The sequence below is a fragment of the Canis aureus genome, chromosome 29 (genome assembly GCF_053574225.1).
Source record: "Canis aureus isolate CA01 chromosome 29, VMU_Caureus_v.1.0, whole genome shotgun sequence".
Lineage (NCBI taxonomy): Eukaryota > Metazoa > Chordata > Mammalia > Carnivora > Canidae > Canis > Canis aureus.
The window spans coordinates 7,277,932-7,290,548 of record NC_135639.1 but is presented as its reverse complement, the minus strand read 5'-3'; the positions used below and the strand labels follow the sequence as shown (position 1 = coordinate 7,290,548).

The window sequence follows — 12,617 nt, the reverse complement described above, 5'->3', positions numbered from 1 at the left end:
CTTGGGCTTTGACTCAGAGTTTGACGACTGCGGGGTCTGGGGAGGGGCGGGGCCCGGCCACTGAGCCTCAGACGGCCACGGGGACACCCCACCTGCCCCAGCCCCTCGGGGGCAACGGAGGCCCCACCAGGGCCCAGGCCGCTCTCAGGGGCAGCCCTGCGGGGGCGGTGGCGAGCCACAGGCTTCCAGAATTCACTCACAGCCCGGGTTTCGGGTTTCAAAATCAATCAGCTGAACAGATAACGTGATTGCTCTGTTTCCCCTCAAATCGATCCCGAAGTCACCGATAGGTCTTGGGGGACAGCTGCCCATAAAAGAAGTCCCGGGTGCTGCACAACAGGATTCGCAGCGAAGCGAGGGCGGGAGAGAAAAGGCTGGGCCCCGAGCCGGGCCCGCGGGGCCGTGCTGTCCCCAGGCAGGCCGGCCACCATTAAATCAGGATTAAGAGGGACCAGTGGCCAAGTCTTTCATCGAGATGAGAGGCCACCGGCGGGGCTGGTGTCAGTGGCGGCGAGGGAGGAGGGGCGTGTGGCCTATTAGCTGGGGAACATGCAAATCGCCTGCTCCTCCTGGAGCCCCCTAATTACCGCTTGTTAGGGGATCAGCGGCCCGGCTCGGAGGGCGGCGGCACGGAGCCGGGCTCGCCACGTTCCGGCCAGTTTGTCGGGCGGGTCTTTGGTTTTGCTCTTTTCCTTCCACGGGTCCGTGGAAGAAGCTTGCTTGCCGTCCCGGGCTGGGGCTCGCGGCCAGGGCAGCGCTGTCGGGGGACAAACCGCTGCCCAGGGGTGGGAACGGGGAGGGTGTCTGAGGGACAGCTCGGGGGGCGGGGGTGACGCAGACACCTGCGGCATCTGGCTGGGAAGCGTGTCGCCCCCGGGGCCTGTGGGTTCAACAGAGTGGACGTCCTCACTCTCCCCATTTTGAGAGAAGGAAATGCAGGTGGGGAGAGAAGGCCCACCACGGGCTGGCAGGTGCAAGGGCAGAGCTGAGACTCAGACCAAGGCCAGACCCCGCATCCCGTCCTTTCTAGTCCCTCCTACAGTCCTTGGTGGGGGTGGCCTGGGGTGGCTGCAGCCGGCGTCCTCCTTCTGGGGACAAAATGTTCCTCCGGACTGTGGTCCATTCAGCCCTAGTAGGGCAGGGGGGTTCCTTTCCTGAACAGGTGCACAGTGAGCCCTGCGGGAGGCAGGGGGGACCAGGCCCTGTCACCTGGCTGGGAGGACGACCCCTGTGGTGCTGCCCAGAAGGGAGAAGCCCCCCTCACCCCGGGTCCTTCCCACTGCCCGAGCTCGGCCTGCTGCAGACCCCCCTTCCCCGTGGGACCCAGGCAGCTCTCAAGCCACTGACTGACGACGCCGTTGGCTGTGGGTGAGGCTGGAGTTTGGGGCCTGAGTCAGCGGCCTAATAACCCGCTGCGGTCAGGAGAGGCAGCAGACCTGCCGAGAAGAAACGGACGCCCCGCGCCCCAGCAACAGGCCCGGTCGGCTCCGTGTGTCCTTCTGGAGGGAGGCAGGGGCCTGGGCCCAGCAGGACATTGCAGGCTCTGGGGGCGACCAGTTGAGCCATTTCTGGGAGTAGGACGAGGGCCAGATGGGGTGCAGAGGACGACAGTCTGCGCAGGGTCACCTCTTTGGGGGCACAAGGGCTTCACCTACCCCCAGACCTTCCAACGCGAGCATCCACACGGTACCGGCCCAGGGCTGCACATGCCACCTGTGAAAACCCTATCGAAACTGGGCTAATCATCCAGCAAGAGAGTTTACGTCTCACATCATTTCCAAGACCAGGGCTAGCTGGGTCCGGATCCCAAAGAAATCCCAGGAGACCCCGAGGCAGGGCAGGGGCAGCCCCACCCGAACTCCCGCGCGAGAGAGGAAGCAGCTTGGCACCAGGACAGGAGAATGTGACCTGAGGCTGGGAGCAGGGCCAGGAGTCCGAGCCCCAACACCTTGGGCCTGGGTGGCTTCGGTGCCCCCTCGTCCTGGGATCGAGGCAGGTAAGGCCCCTCCAAAGGCCTGGGCCTTCCTGCAGGCCCGACCCTGCCCCTCTTGGTGGGAGGGGACAGAGGCAGGTGGGGACGCAGAGAGGGGCCCATGTGCCCACCTCCTGGGGCCTGTGGTGCCACTTCCCACCTGGGCGTGATCCCGGGGGCGTCTCCTTTTCTCTCTCAAAAGCATCCCATTGAGACGGGTATTACAAAAAAAGAAAAAAAAAAAAAAACCCAAGTCACTCAGAGCCTGCCCTCTTACTGCTGACGGGCATTTCCTTTCATCCCTCTTTCCACGAGAAGATAAACGTTTGCGCCGCACCCTGGTTGCGCTGCAGCCTGCGGCTGTGCTGGGGCTGGGGCACGGGCTCCCCGGCAGCCCCGCAGGTGTCCCACGCCGTCCACACCTGGAGAAGCTGCTCAGCCTGCCCGCTGCGTGGAGGCCGCGGACCTGACGGCAGGACAGAGGGCGCCCGCCGCCCCGCGAGCCCAGCACCCGTGCCCAGGGCAGAGTCCTGCTTTCAAGCAAACCTGGAGGCACGTTTGCTGGGGGCGGCGTCCTTCCCCTGCCGTCCGGGGAGGCACGTGGCTGGGCAAGCGGGGCTGGAGAGCAGATGGCCCTACGTGAGGCCAGCGGGCCACGGGGCCCCGCCGTGCTGCTGAGGGCTCACCGGGGACGGCGCAGGCTCCCAGCACGCCGGACTGGGAGATCACACGGAGCCTCCACCCTGCCGTCCTGGGGTCCCTGGCTCCTGGCGGGGCCCCTCCACCTCCGAGCACCCACACACGTGCACACGCGCGTTGCCCTGGGTGCTGGGCTGCTCCGACGGCCGCCCTTGTGGCCACGAGTGTGGCGGGGGCGGGGGCGGGGGCGGGGGCCAGCCCTCCTGCTCGCAGTGGCTCACTCAGCTCCTGCATCTGAGCCCGGGGACAGCGCTGAGAGGCCCGCCGTCCGCATCACAGACCCGACCCCGAGGCTCGGAGGGGCCGGGGGTCCAGACTCTGCGCCCGCCAACCCAGAGCTTAATGCTCCCTTGGACAAAGCAGGGGACCCCCCGCCCAGTTCCCCACAGCCGACAAACCACACGGCAGGCTCCCAGAGGCTGGGTACTGAACCAGGAAGCTTTATTTACACAGTAAGAGTAACAAGCAAATTCCTGAGAGACTAGAGCGGCTCTAGTGCAAGACAGTCGTGGCCCGCGTGGGGGGACAGGCTGCGTAGGCGCAGGGGGCGGCACAGCCCGGGGCCTCCCCGCACACCTTCCCCGCTCCGGCCGCCACGCTCCCTGAAGCTCTGCAGCCTCGACGACGCGTGGGTCGGGAAAGCAGGCTGCAGCCCCCAGGTGGGCCCACGCGCTGTCACCGAGCCCCCGGGACCTCTCCCCCACGCACTGAAAACACAACTTATTTGCCAAAGAGACTAAGCTAGAAGATCCGACTATCCTACCTAGGCTACAAGGTCTCTGCTCTGGTCTGGATTTTTTTTTTTTTTAATCTTTTCTTTTCTCTTTAAAGATTAGGCAATGTGTTCTCTGGAGCCAACGGGAGGGGTTTGACCAGCTGTGTGGATGTGGCAAGATGCGGCGTCACTACCTGTACGGGGGGCAGGGGGCCTGGGCCACACCAGCCACGGCGGCTCGGACGCGGCTCACGCCAGGGCCCCGGGCCCGAGGCGGTCATCGTTCAGGGGACGGCCCCGCGGCCGCGGAGTGCACGTGGCTGTGCCCTCGGGGGGACACGGAGGGGCACCCCACGCCAGCGCCAGCCGGGGCCCACGGCGCAGCACCCAGGGGTGTCCGAAGGACCGCGGCGCGCGCTCGGACGGGCAGGGCCCCGAGTGGGCCAGTGGCGCGTCGCCCCTGCACTGGGAGGCCCACCTGAACGCCGGGGGTTGTTTTCTTTTCAATGTGGGTTTTTCCTTTATTTAAATTTCCTTTCAATGTACAAATTCACAAAACTTTCCTGCTACAAAAATTTTGATGACAAGTAAGGCTTTCTGAGAATGAAAATCTGTGGACGATCAGCACAAGCGCCCCCGCGGCCTGGGTGTGTGTGTGCCCGTGGGCCCTGGGCCGGCGAGTAAGGCAAGAGGGTTTGTGGTAAACGGTGAGGCTGAGGCCTGACCCCGGCCCGGCCCCCGGGCAGACAGCAGGTGCTCACTCTGGAGCAGGCAGGGATGTGGGCGACGGGAGCCTCGCCTCCCGCTCTCCTGCCCCTCAGGGTCCCGGGGCGGGCGGGCAGGCGGCCTGGTGCGGCCCGTCCTCCCGGCTCTGGGCTTCCCGGGTCTCCCTGCAGAGGCAGGAGCTCGCGGGCATCCACTAGGAGAGGCAGGGCCTGGGCATCGGCGGGGCTCGTGACGGGGAGCCGGCCGGGCCCCCACGGCCACGCGGAGAGCCACACGTGCTCAGCGGGAGCCCCTGGCCTGAGCCTCCAGGAGCCTCCGGACCAGAAGTCCTGGCGTCCGCGGGGCGGAGCATGAACACGCCTCCCTGGACGGTGGGGCACCTGCTACAGGGCTCGGCTCTCTCCAGAGGTGAGCGTGAAGCAACGGAGGGGCATCGCTTTCTCTGAGCAGAGGGGACGGTGGCCGTTCTCTCCCCACTGCTGCTGTGGGCTTGGGCTCCGAGCTTTGGTGGGAGTGAGGACAGCAAAGAGGGGCCTGCGGAGGCTGGAGGGCCAACCCCTGCCTTGGGCCGGGGTACCTTCTGCCCCAAAGTGCCCTGGGACGTCTGCGGGTCGACGATGGGACCAGCTTGGGAGCAGGCGGGAAGGCTCGGCCTCCCTTGCCGCCACCAAGCCCGAGGAGGGGGGAGGCTGGAGGGCAGGGTCTGAGGGCAGATCACCCGCCCCACAGCCCGGTGACACACTACCGTGTGCTGTCCCAGGTGACCCTGAGGAAAGGCAGCTGGGGCTCGTCGCTCAGGCCCATCTGGCTCAGCGCTCGGTCCCTCGCTGCGGCGTGGACCAGGAGATGGGGCCCTGCCTCTCCTTCCATAGGAAGGGCTCCTTAGAGGCCATGCTCCCTCTGTGGCCGCTCTTGGTGCGGGCTGTGTGCCAGTACCACCCACCCCGGGCTTTCTGAGACACGAGGGCACCAGCGTGTGCTCTCTAAATTCATACGGTGCCAGGTGTTACTCAACAACTACCCCAGCCTCCTCTGGGTTTGCTCTAAGAAGACGTGGCCTCCATGACCCACTGCGTGGGGACCAGGCAAGATGGGAGGGCTACCCAGAGCCACCAGCAGCCTGCTATGGGTCTCCAGGGTCCTAAGGGGACGTGCCCTTGGTCGGGGGGCCACTGAAGGGTAACTGGTTCTGACCCCAGGACCTTGCCCTGTGCCCACACATCCACTCCGCTATCCAACTTGAGGCTTTCAACACAACCTGGGAGGGCCACTGAGTTGAGATTTTCTCTACCAGCATCTTATGGGTGATTTTTAAGAAACACCACCTATAAATCAGATCTTGAGCACCACGCTTTTGATCGACTAAAAAAGTGAAGGTGTAAGTAAAGTTTCCCAAATAGGCTCTTTCTTTTGGAGAAAGAGGGTGAGAACCATCCGTACTCACGCCGTGGAAGTGAGGTGCTCGCTGTCCACACAGGATGAGCAAAAGCAAAGAGGCTACAGACGTGCCTTTGTTACATGTCAGCAAACTCAAGAGAATACACCGGTTATTTTTAGCCATATGGGGAAAGGAGCCGCTCGCTCACAAGCCGACCCGGTTGCTATTGTCTGCAGAAGACGCCAAGTTTGCTACAAGCCAGACTCTGAGAGCACAGAGCCCGTGCGGTGTGTCTGCCAGCTGCGCTGCCTGAGAGCGAAACCTCAGGGGGTCGGGGTGGGGGGTCCCGTGAGCAGGGAGTCCCCAGGGGTGCAAAGGAGCTGGGATGGTGTGTGCTCACCACGTTCTGTGCCTGCAGCCGGCAGGAGGGACACGGCACCTGGAGCTCTGCTCCCCACCGACCCGCAGGAGCGCTCGTCCGGGGGAGGCTGCTGCACCCTGAGTAAAGCCAGCGGCCCCCACCGACCAGCGGGGTTCTGAGATGTGCTCAGAACACCGCGGGGGCCCGTGTAGCCCCCAGCCCGGGACCCCCGGAGCGTGCACAGGCAAGATGACAGGGCTACCCGGACCCCCAGCAGCCTGCGGTGGCTCCCCAGGGTCCCAGCAGCTGCTCAGCCCTGCCTCCCGAGGGCATTTTCAGGGGTTGCCCATTACTGGTGACCTCTCCCCACTCTCCTGAATCAAGCTGATCACGCAGTGACAGGTTCGCCACAGAGAAAGGCTGGCGTGCCCACCTTGCCCGAGCGGCTCCAGGGTGGCCGAGCGAGGGGGCCAGACCCTCTGCACCCCAGGAGGGGCGAGCACATCCACCCACGTCTCCCCAGTGCAGATGCCTCTGACAAGCAGCCCAACTGTTCTCCAGGGTCCCGACACGGAGAGCCCCCCCAGGAGCCCAGGGCTCTGTCTCCCACGCTTGGAATTAAGGCCAAATGGTTCTGGTGTTACTACAGAGGAAAGCGTCTCCCGAACCTTCCCAAGCCTGAAGCAGGGAGACCTGGGAGAGAAGGCACGGAATACAACGGAGTGAAAGAAGCTGTGGGGCCGACCCCCCGAAATGAACCTGAGCAGGAGGCCGGGAAGGGCTTGACACCACCAGATGGACCTGAGCACGAGTCCCCCCTGCCCCCCTGCCCCGCTGGCAGCCGCTTGCAGAACATCGGGCCGTGCGGGGTGCCTGGCGGGACAGCCAGCTAGGAACAGGGTGGGGGGGGGGGCCGGGAGAGCTGCTCTCGGGCTCCAGGTGGACGGTGGACGTGGCCCCGTGCTGGTGGGGGGGGGGCGCTCGGCTGTGTGGCACGGTGGCCAGGCCACGGGCGGGCCAGCCTCTCGGGGGGGCCAGGGTGCGCTCCCTGGGACCCGCCGCCCTCGGGGAGCTCAAGCCTGGCCCGGGAGGGGGGCTCCCCGCTTCGAGTGCCCGCCGCCCCTCAGTTGTTCTCTATCTGTTCGATGTCCAACTCGCCGTCCAGGGAGCAGGGGCTGTTCCCCGCTGCCCCGCGGTCCCGCCAGGCCGAGGCCGGCCCCCAACTCCTGCCACAGCCCTCGCCCAGGGCACAGCCGCCCGACTCCTCACAGCACTGCTCCTCCTTGCAGGCCAGCTGGTCGTCGAAGGCCGGGGGCACAGGCTCGGGGACCGGGGTCCCGGCGGGGGTCCTGCCCCCCAGGCTGGAGGCCGAGGCCGAGAGCAAGGCGGTCCAGGACCTGGTGCTGCTGACGTGGAGGGCGAAGGGGCTGTGGGGGCCGCAGTCCTCCATCCCCGCGCTCAGGCAGCTGAGGCTGCTGAAGGTCTGACAGTTCTGTGGGGAGACAGACACACAGTCACCGAGGGGCACGGCCCGTCCCAAACCCGAGGCCCGCGGGCCCCAGACCGCCTGGCCGCAGCCCCCGGGGCGATGTGGCGCTGGGTCCGCCGGGCCGTGGAAGCCCAGGAGAGCCCGGTCCCTCCATCGTCCGGGCGAGGAAGAGGGGCCGCTGGCAAGTCGGCATGAAGAGATAACCCGGCCGAGGACGCTGCGTTAACAGACGCAAAACCCCTTACCCACAAATGAGGAAAGAGCCTGAGCTTCACAGCACCCAGTGGGGGGAAGCGCGGGTGGGAAGGCCAGGCTCCGAGCCCTGTGCAGACCACCCTTCTGAGGAGCGACCCATCACCCTTCAGCGGGTAATTCTGCTTCTAGAATTTCTAGCTTCAGAAAACAATTTAGGTGCCTGGGTACCTGGGTGGCTCGGTCAGTGAAGTGTCTGCCTTCGGCTCAGGGCACGATCTCGGGGTCCGGGGTTCGAGCCCCGTGTCGGGCTCCCGCTCAGCGGTGAGCCTGTGTCTCCCTCGCCCTCTCCCCCGTTCTCCACCATTTGTGCTTTCTCATACTTTCTCTCAAATAAATTCTTTAAAAAAAAATTTAGGATGCGTGCAAAAATTCAGCAAAATGAAATTTTGTCATCCTGCTGAGTTGAGAAGAGAGTTCCCCAAACCCCCCAGGATAAGGCACGTTCCATAAAACATGTCTTTTCAGACAAGGGGAGGCTAAAACGCTCCGGCCTTCAAAAGAACACTGCCGGAGTGGGAGCTCCAGGCCCAGGGGAAACCCCGCCAGGCTGCAGGGCTGCACAGGGAGGTCTGATGCCCACCCACCCGCTCACCCCAGGAGCAGGAGTGGGACACGGGGCCGGGAGGGTAGAGCTGACATCCTGGCCATGCAGGGAGCTGGTTCCCACGTGAGCCTGGGCCCCGCCTGGAGACGCCGACCCTCTAGTGGGGGTCAGGCCCCTGTGCCCTCAACGGGCACTCGGGGTGGATGCCACAGCTCTGCTGAGCCTCTGGGAGGCTGGGCTCACCAGCCGGGGCCTCAGGCAGGCCCCTCGGCCTCCCTGGCCTCGGCTGCCCCAGCTGTTGAGAGGCAAACACTGGTCCCTACCTGTTCTACAGGGCTCTTCGAGGGCCTGGTGGGAAGGTGTGGCTGTCAAGAGCTCCCTGCCCACCAGGCGCTGCCTCTGTGTGGGGCCAGCCTGGGGAAGGAGGCAGCCGGGGCCTCCCTGAGTGGCAGGCGCAGCTCAAACAGGACCCAAGGGTGCTTGGGGACACCTGTCCTCGCTGTTCTCAAGGGGGGGCAGGCCCAACACTGCACAGTGGATTAAACACCTGCTTTCACAATAGAGCGAAAATCGGGACGGTGGGTTGTGACGGCTAGGGGTGCCCACAGCGGCGCCCTGGGGAGCTCCCCACAGGGACTCGAGAGAAGAGATGTGCTGGAGGGCAGAGGAGAGGCCTGTGGGCGCAGGTTGCTCCCCCGCACCACGTACGGCGGCGCGAGGGCGGGGACCCGGAGCCAAGATCACAGGCCTGTCCCGAGGGCCCTGGTCCCTCACAGCCTGCAGTGTTCACAGGTCCCTGTGAGATAAAGAGGACCACCGGCTGTCACGGCAAACAAGCTGCTGAAACGGGCTCGGCAAATGGGGAAGAAGAGCTCTGTGGAGGAGGTGGCTGTGCCTGTCGTGTGCACGCTGTTCCCGAACGCTCCAGAGCAAACCGTTCTCATGGGTTTGCTGTTCTTGGGATCTTTTGATTAACTGAGAAAGGTGAAGGCTGGGGGTGGGGGCTCTAGGAAAGAGCGCCGGGACCGAAGGGAGAAGGCCCGGCCGCCGGTCAGAGCCGCGATGCTGGCCCAGGCCCTGGCGGAAGCCCAGGTCACCGTGGGGTTCAGTGGGGCCTCACTCTGCACAGTGACGTTCCCGCCCCACCACAGCGAGGGCTGGAGACGGCCCCCAGATCGGAACCCGACCCGACCCTCGGCCTGTCTGCCTCTCGGCCAGCGTCTTGTCCTGCCGAGACCTGAGCCAAGGAGGGGAACGGGTCGGGGGCACGAGAAAGTGGGCGGGTGGCCTCGCCCAGACAGGGCTGCCCACCCTCCACCCGAGCCCGTGTCCCCGGCTGCCCCGGGCAGAGGAGGAGCAGGAGCGGGGCGAGGGGGTGTCATGGGGCCCTGGTGCGGGGGGAGCCACGCCCGGCACCCCCGCCCGGCTGAGCAGGCTGCTTCGCCCACGGAGCTGTGGTGTGAGGACATTCCATGGTGTCGACAGGACAACAGTGTCCGATGGAAGCCGGATGTGCTGCAGAGGGGTCACAGGTGATGCCCTTGGGGACCAGCCCAGCGTGCTGAACGCCGGAGCACGTGGCACTGTCTGCTGCGAGCTGTGGCCAGGAAACAGTGGGAAGCGCTGGCATAAACCCGCGCGGAGACGCTCCCCAGTCTGCGTTCACCTTCCCCGCCCGGACCGTCCCGCCCGCAGACTGCCGCATGGGGTAAAGGTGCAGGTGGGTGGGGGCGGAGGACTCTGCCTCTGCCTTTATGGCAAGTGTGAGGGTGTGCGTCTGGGCACTAAGGGCACTAATCACGTTAAACATTAGCCACACGAGCAGCAGGGTGCCGGGGACCCCAGTTTGCTGGGAACTCTCTGCCTTCGCCTCAAGTATTCCCTGGAGACCGCTGAGGTCACACGGGCCATTACAGACCCGGGCTCTGGCACCAACGCCTCCCAAGGCTCCGGACAAGACCCTCCAGCCTACGGACCTCAGCCCACCTGCCAAGTAAGAGGTGGGCCAAGGGCACCTGGGAATAACTGGGTCCTTTCTGCTTGGCAGCAGGGCAAGAAGCTGCCAGCTGTGGTTGGTGAATGTTGTCACAAGCATACCCCAGGACGTCCCTGCACCCCAGCCCCCAGAAGTCCTCAAAGACACCTGCTCCTTGGCTGCAAAGCCAATGTCACCTTGAAAACTTTGTTGACTGAAAACTCAGCCATTTCAGCCACAGTGAAAACCAAGACGAGCCCGCTGAGGGCCCCAGCTGGTGGCCAGCCCCACCTGCCAGGGAGGAATGTGGCTGACACAATGGGGCAGTGTGCGTCCTGCCCAGGCTCCATGCTGGGTGAGCCTCCTGGTGCCCACCTGCCCTGGGGGCAGGGTCCTGCCCAGCCTCTCCTGCCAGCTCACACTCCCCAGAAGCCCGGCTCCCACAGGAGAACGCTGCACGGGCCTGTTGGGAGGCCCGGAGGCCTGCGTGCCCTCAAATATGTCTGGGGAAAGCTGCTAACAGGTTCAAAGGGCCACGTGAACACCAGTCTGTGGTGGAATGGTTGCTCCAGGACAAACAGTCCCCTGCCCCAAACTCTGCCCTCCTGAGGCCCAGCCCCGGCCCAGGGATCGGCCACCCACTTGGGCACAGGCCTGCTCAGGTAACAAAGATCAGAAGGAGCCTCTGCTGTGGCCTCGGGCTAGTGACTGGGAACACTGCCCAGCACCCCAGTCCTAGAGTCTGGGGCAACTTCCAAAAGGAGCCCCCAAACGTCAGGAAGTTCCCCTCAGACCTGCCAGCCACATTTCAGCCCACCCCAACCCGTCCCCCAGGGCTTCCCAGCCTGGAGCATCGGCTCCTCTTCTGCACGGCCTGTGCAGATATTCACTCCGATGTCCTCCTGGGTGGGAGGCCCCAGCCCCAGGGACAGAGACAAAGGTCCTCACCTGCTGCAGTGCACCCCCTGGACTCTGGGTGGTCCTCCTTGTGCATGGAGGCCCGCCAGGCCCTGGGTACCTCAACAGCCAGTCCCTTCCCCCACACACACTGCACAGGGTCCAGGAAGGGCACAGTCCAGTCCCTCCAGATGGGGGCCCCTGTGCCTGGGGCTCCAAGCTAAAAACCCAGCCCCCCCTCCCCAGGAGACTCATGTTAACAGACGCTCAGCCCCACCTTGCTGCACGTGCCAGCTTAGGCTCCCAAGCTCCTTCCCCTTCTCTAGTGCTACTGCTCTGACGCCAGCCTAGAGGAACCCAGGGGGGAATCCAGAACTGTGTACCAGCCCAAGTGCACCACAGGCTCTACCAATAAAGACCCAGAGCATAAGGCCGATGGTGGGGGGGGGGGGGGAGGGAGGACAACAGACTCCTCTCAGAACAGCTCCAGGACCCAGAGCTGGCTGAAGGGGTGGGGGCATCCCACAGACAAGGCAGGGGCAAAGGTGGGTAGTTGGAGCACGTGTCCCCTTTCTCCCAACTGTCCTCCCCTAAAGAGGGCAAGCTGTGTTCCCCATTCCCGTCTCCCTGGGCCCCCACATGCCCTGAACCTAGCACGTGTGGTGGAGCAGCTTGGGAGGGAGAGAGCTTCTGGACCTTTCTAGAACAGCAATGCAGGTCCTGACTGTTGAATCCCAAAGAGTCTGGCCATCGGGAGCCAGCCCGCTGGGTGTCTGCCGGGGAGCAGTGGTTGCTGGGACCCTTCTCCCTGGCTGTGCCGTGTCCTGAGCACAGTGCCCACACAAAGCTGCCTTTAGTATTGACCTGGGACAAAACATGCCTCCCCGAGGCACACCCCTTCTCAGACAAGAGGCGAGGCAGAGCCAGCCCTCCAGACAGGCCCGCCTGGCTCTTCCTCCCTCCTGTTAGGGCTGCTCCCCCGCCCCCTTTTCAATCTACCTTTGCAGATCTCTTTGTGTTACACATCTTTAGGGAGCTACCTCCAATCCCTCTAGGAAGACGGGCATAAAGAAACCCAGCTAACAAGTCAGGATGATCAGCCCTGGTACCATCCTGGCCAGAGCTTTCCAGAGCCTTGCAGCCGCTCTGCTGGAAGCTGCTGGGCCCAGGGCTCTGGCTAAGCAGAGGCATTTCCTCCCCAAACAGACACTTTCACGAGAACAGAACTCTCCAAGTATCAAGAAAACACCAGGCCACGAGAATGGCTAGCGGCCTGGAAATTTTCTAAGTCTCATTTATGCTGGAAGTTGGCACAGAAACCACCAAGGAGGCAAGACATGAGGTTTCCTGGGGTGGGTGGTTGTTTTTTGTTTTTGTTTTTGTTTTTGTTTTTGTTTTTTTAATATCTCAGAGAAGAGAAAAAGGTACCAGCACATGTTGGGCCTAACTTGAATCCATCTCTGGCTAATCTGAATTTTGCATGAAGGCCAGCTCTCTCACAGGAGGCCCCGGGTGGGGGTGCTGCTTCTCCCAAGGCTGCCCTGGGCCAGAGTGTGGGTGGGTCTGGTGACAGGCAGGGGCTGGAGATGGCTGGGCACTGGGGGCG

The 12,617-nt window shown here is 64.1% G+C and overlaps 1 protein-coding gene across 1 annotated transcript in view; it reads right to left on the bottom strand.

The window, feature by feature from the left end:
- Positions 1-3,091: 3,091 nt before the first annotated feature.
- The window catches only part of FAM53B (family with sequence similarity 53 member B), a 70,781-nt gene continuing 61,255 nt past the window's right edge, over positions 3,092-12,617 (bottom strand). Inside the window, exon 4 of the mRNA XM_077877286.1 lies at positions 3,092-7,343. Within this exon, the coding sequence (XP_077733412.1) occupies positions 6,975-7,343 (369 nt within the window). The 3' untranslated portion in view covers positions 3,092-6,974. The remainder of the gene's footprint in view (positions 7,344-12,617) is intronic.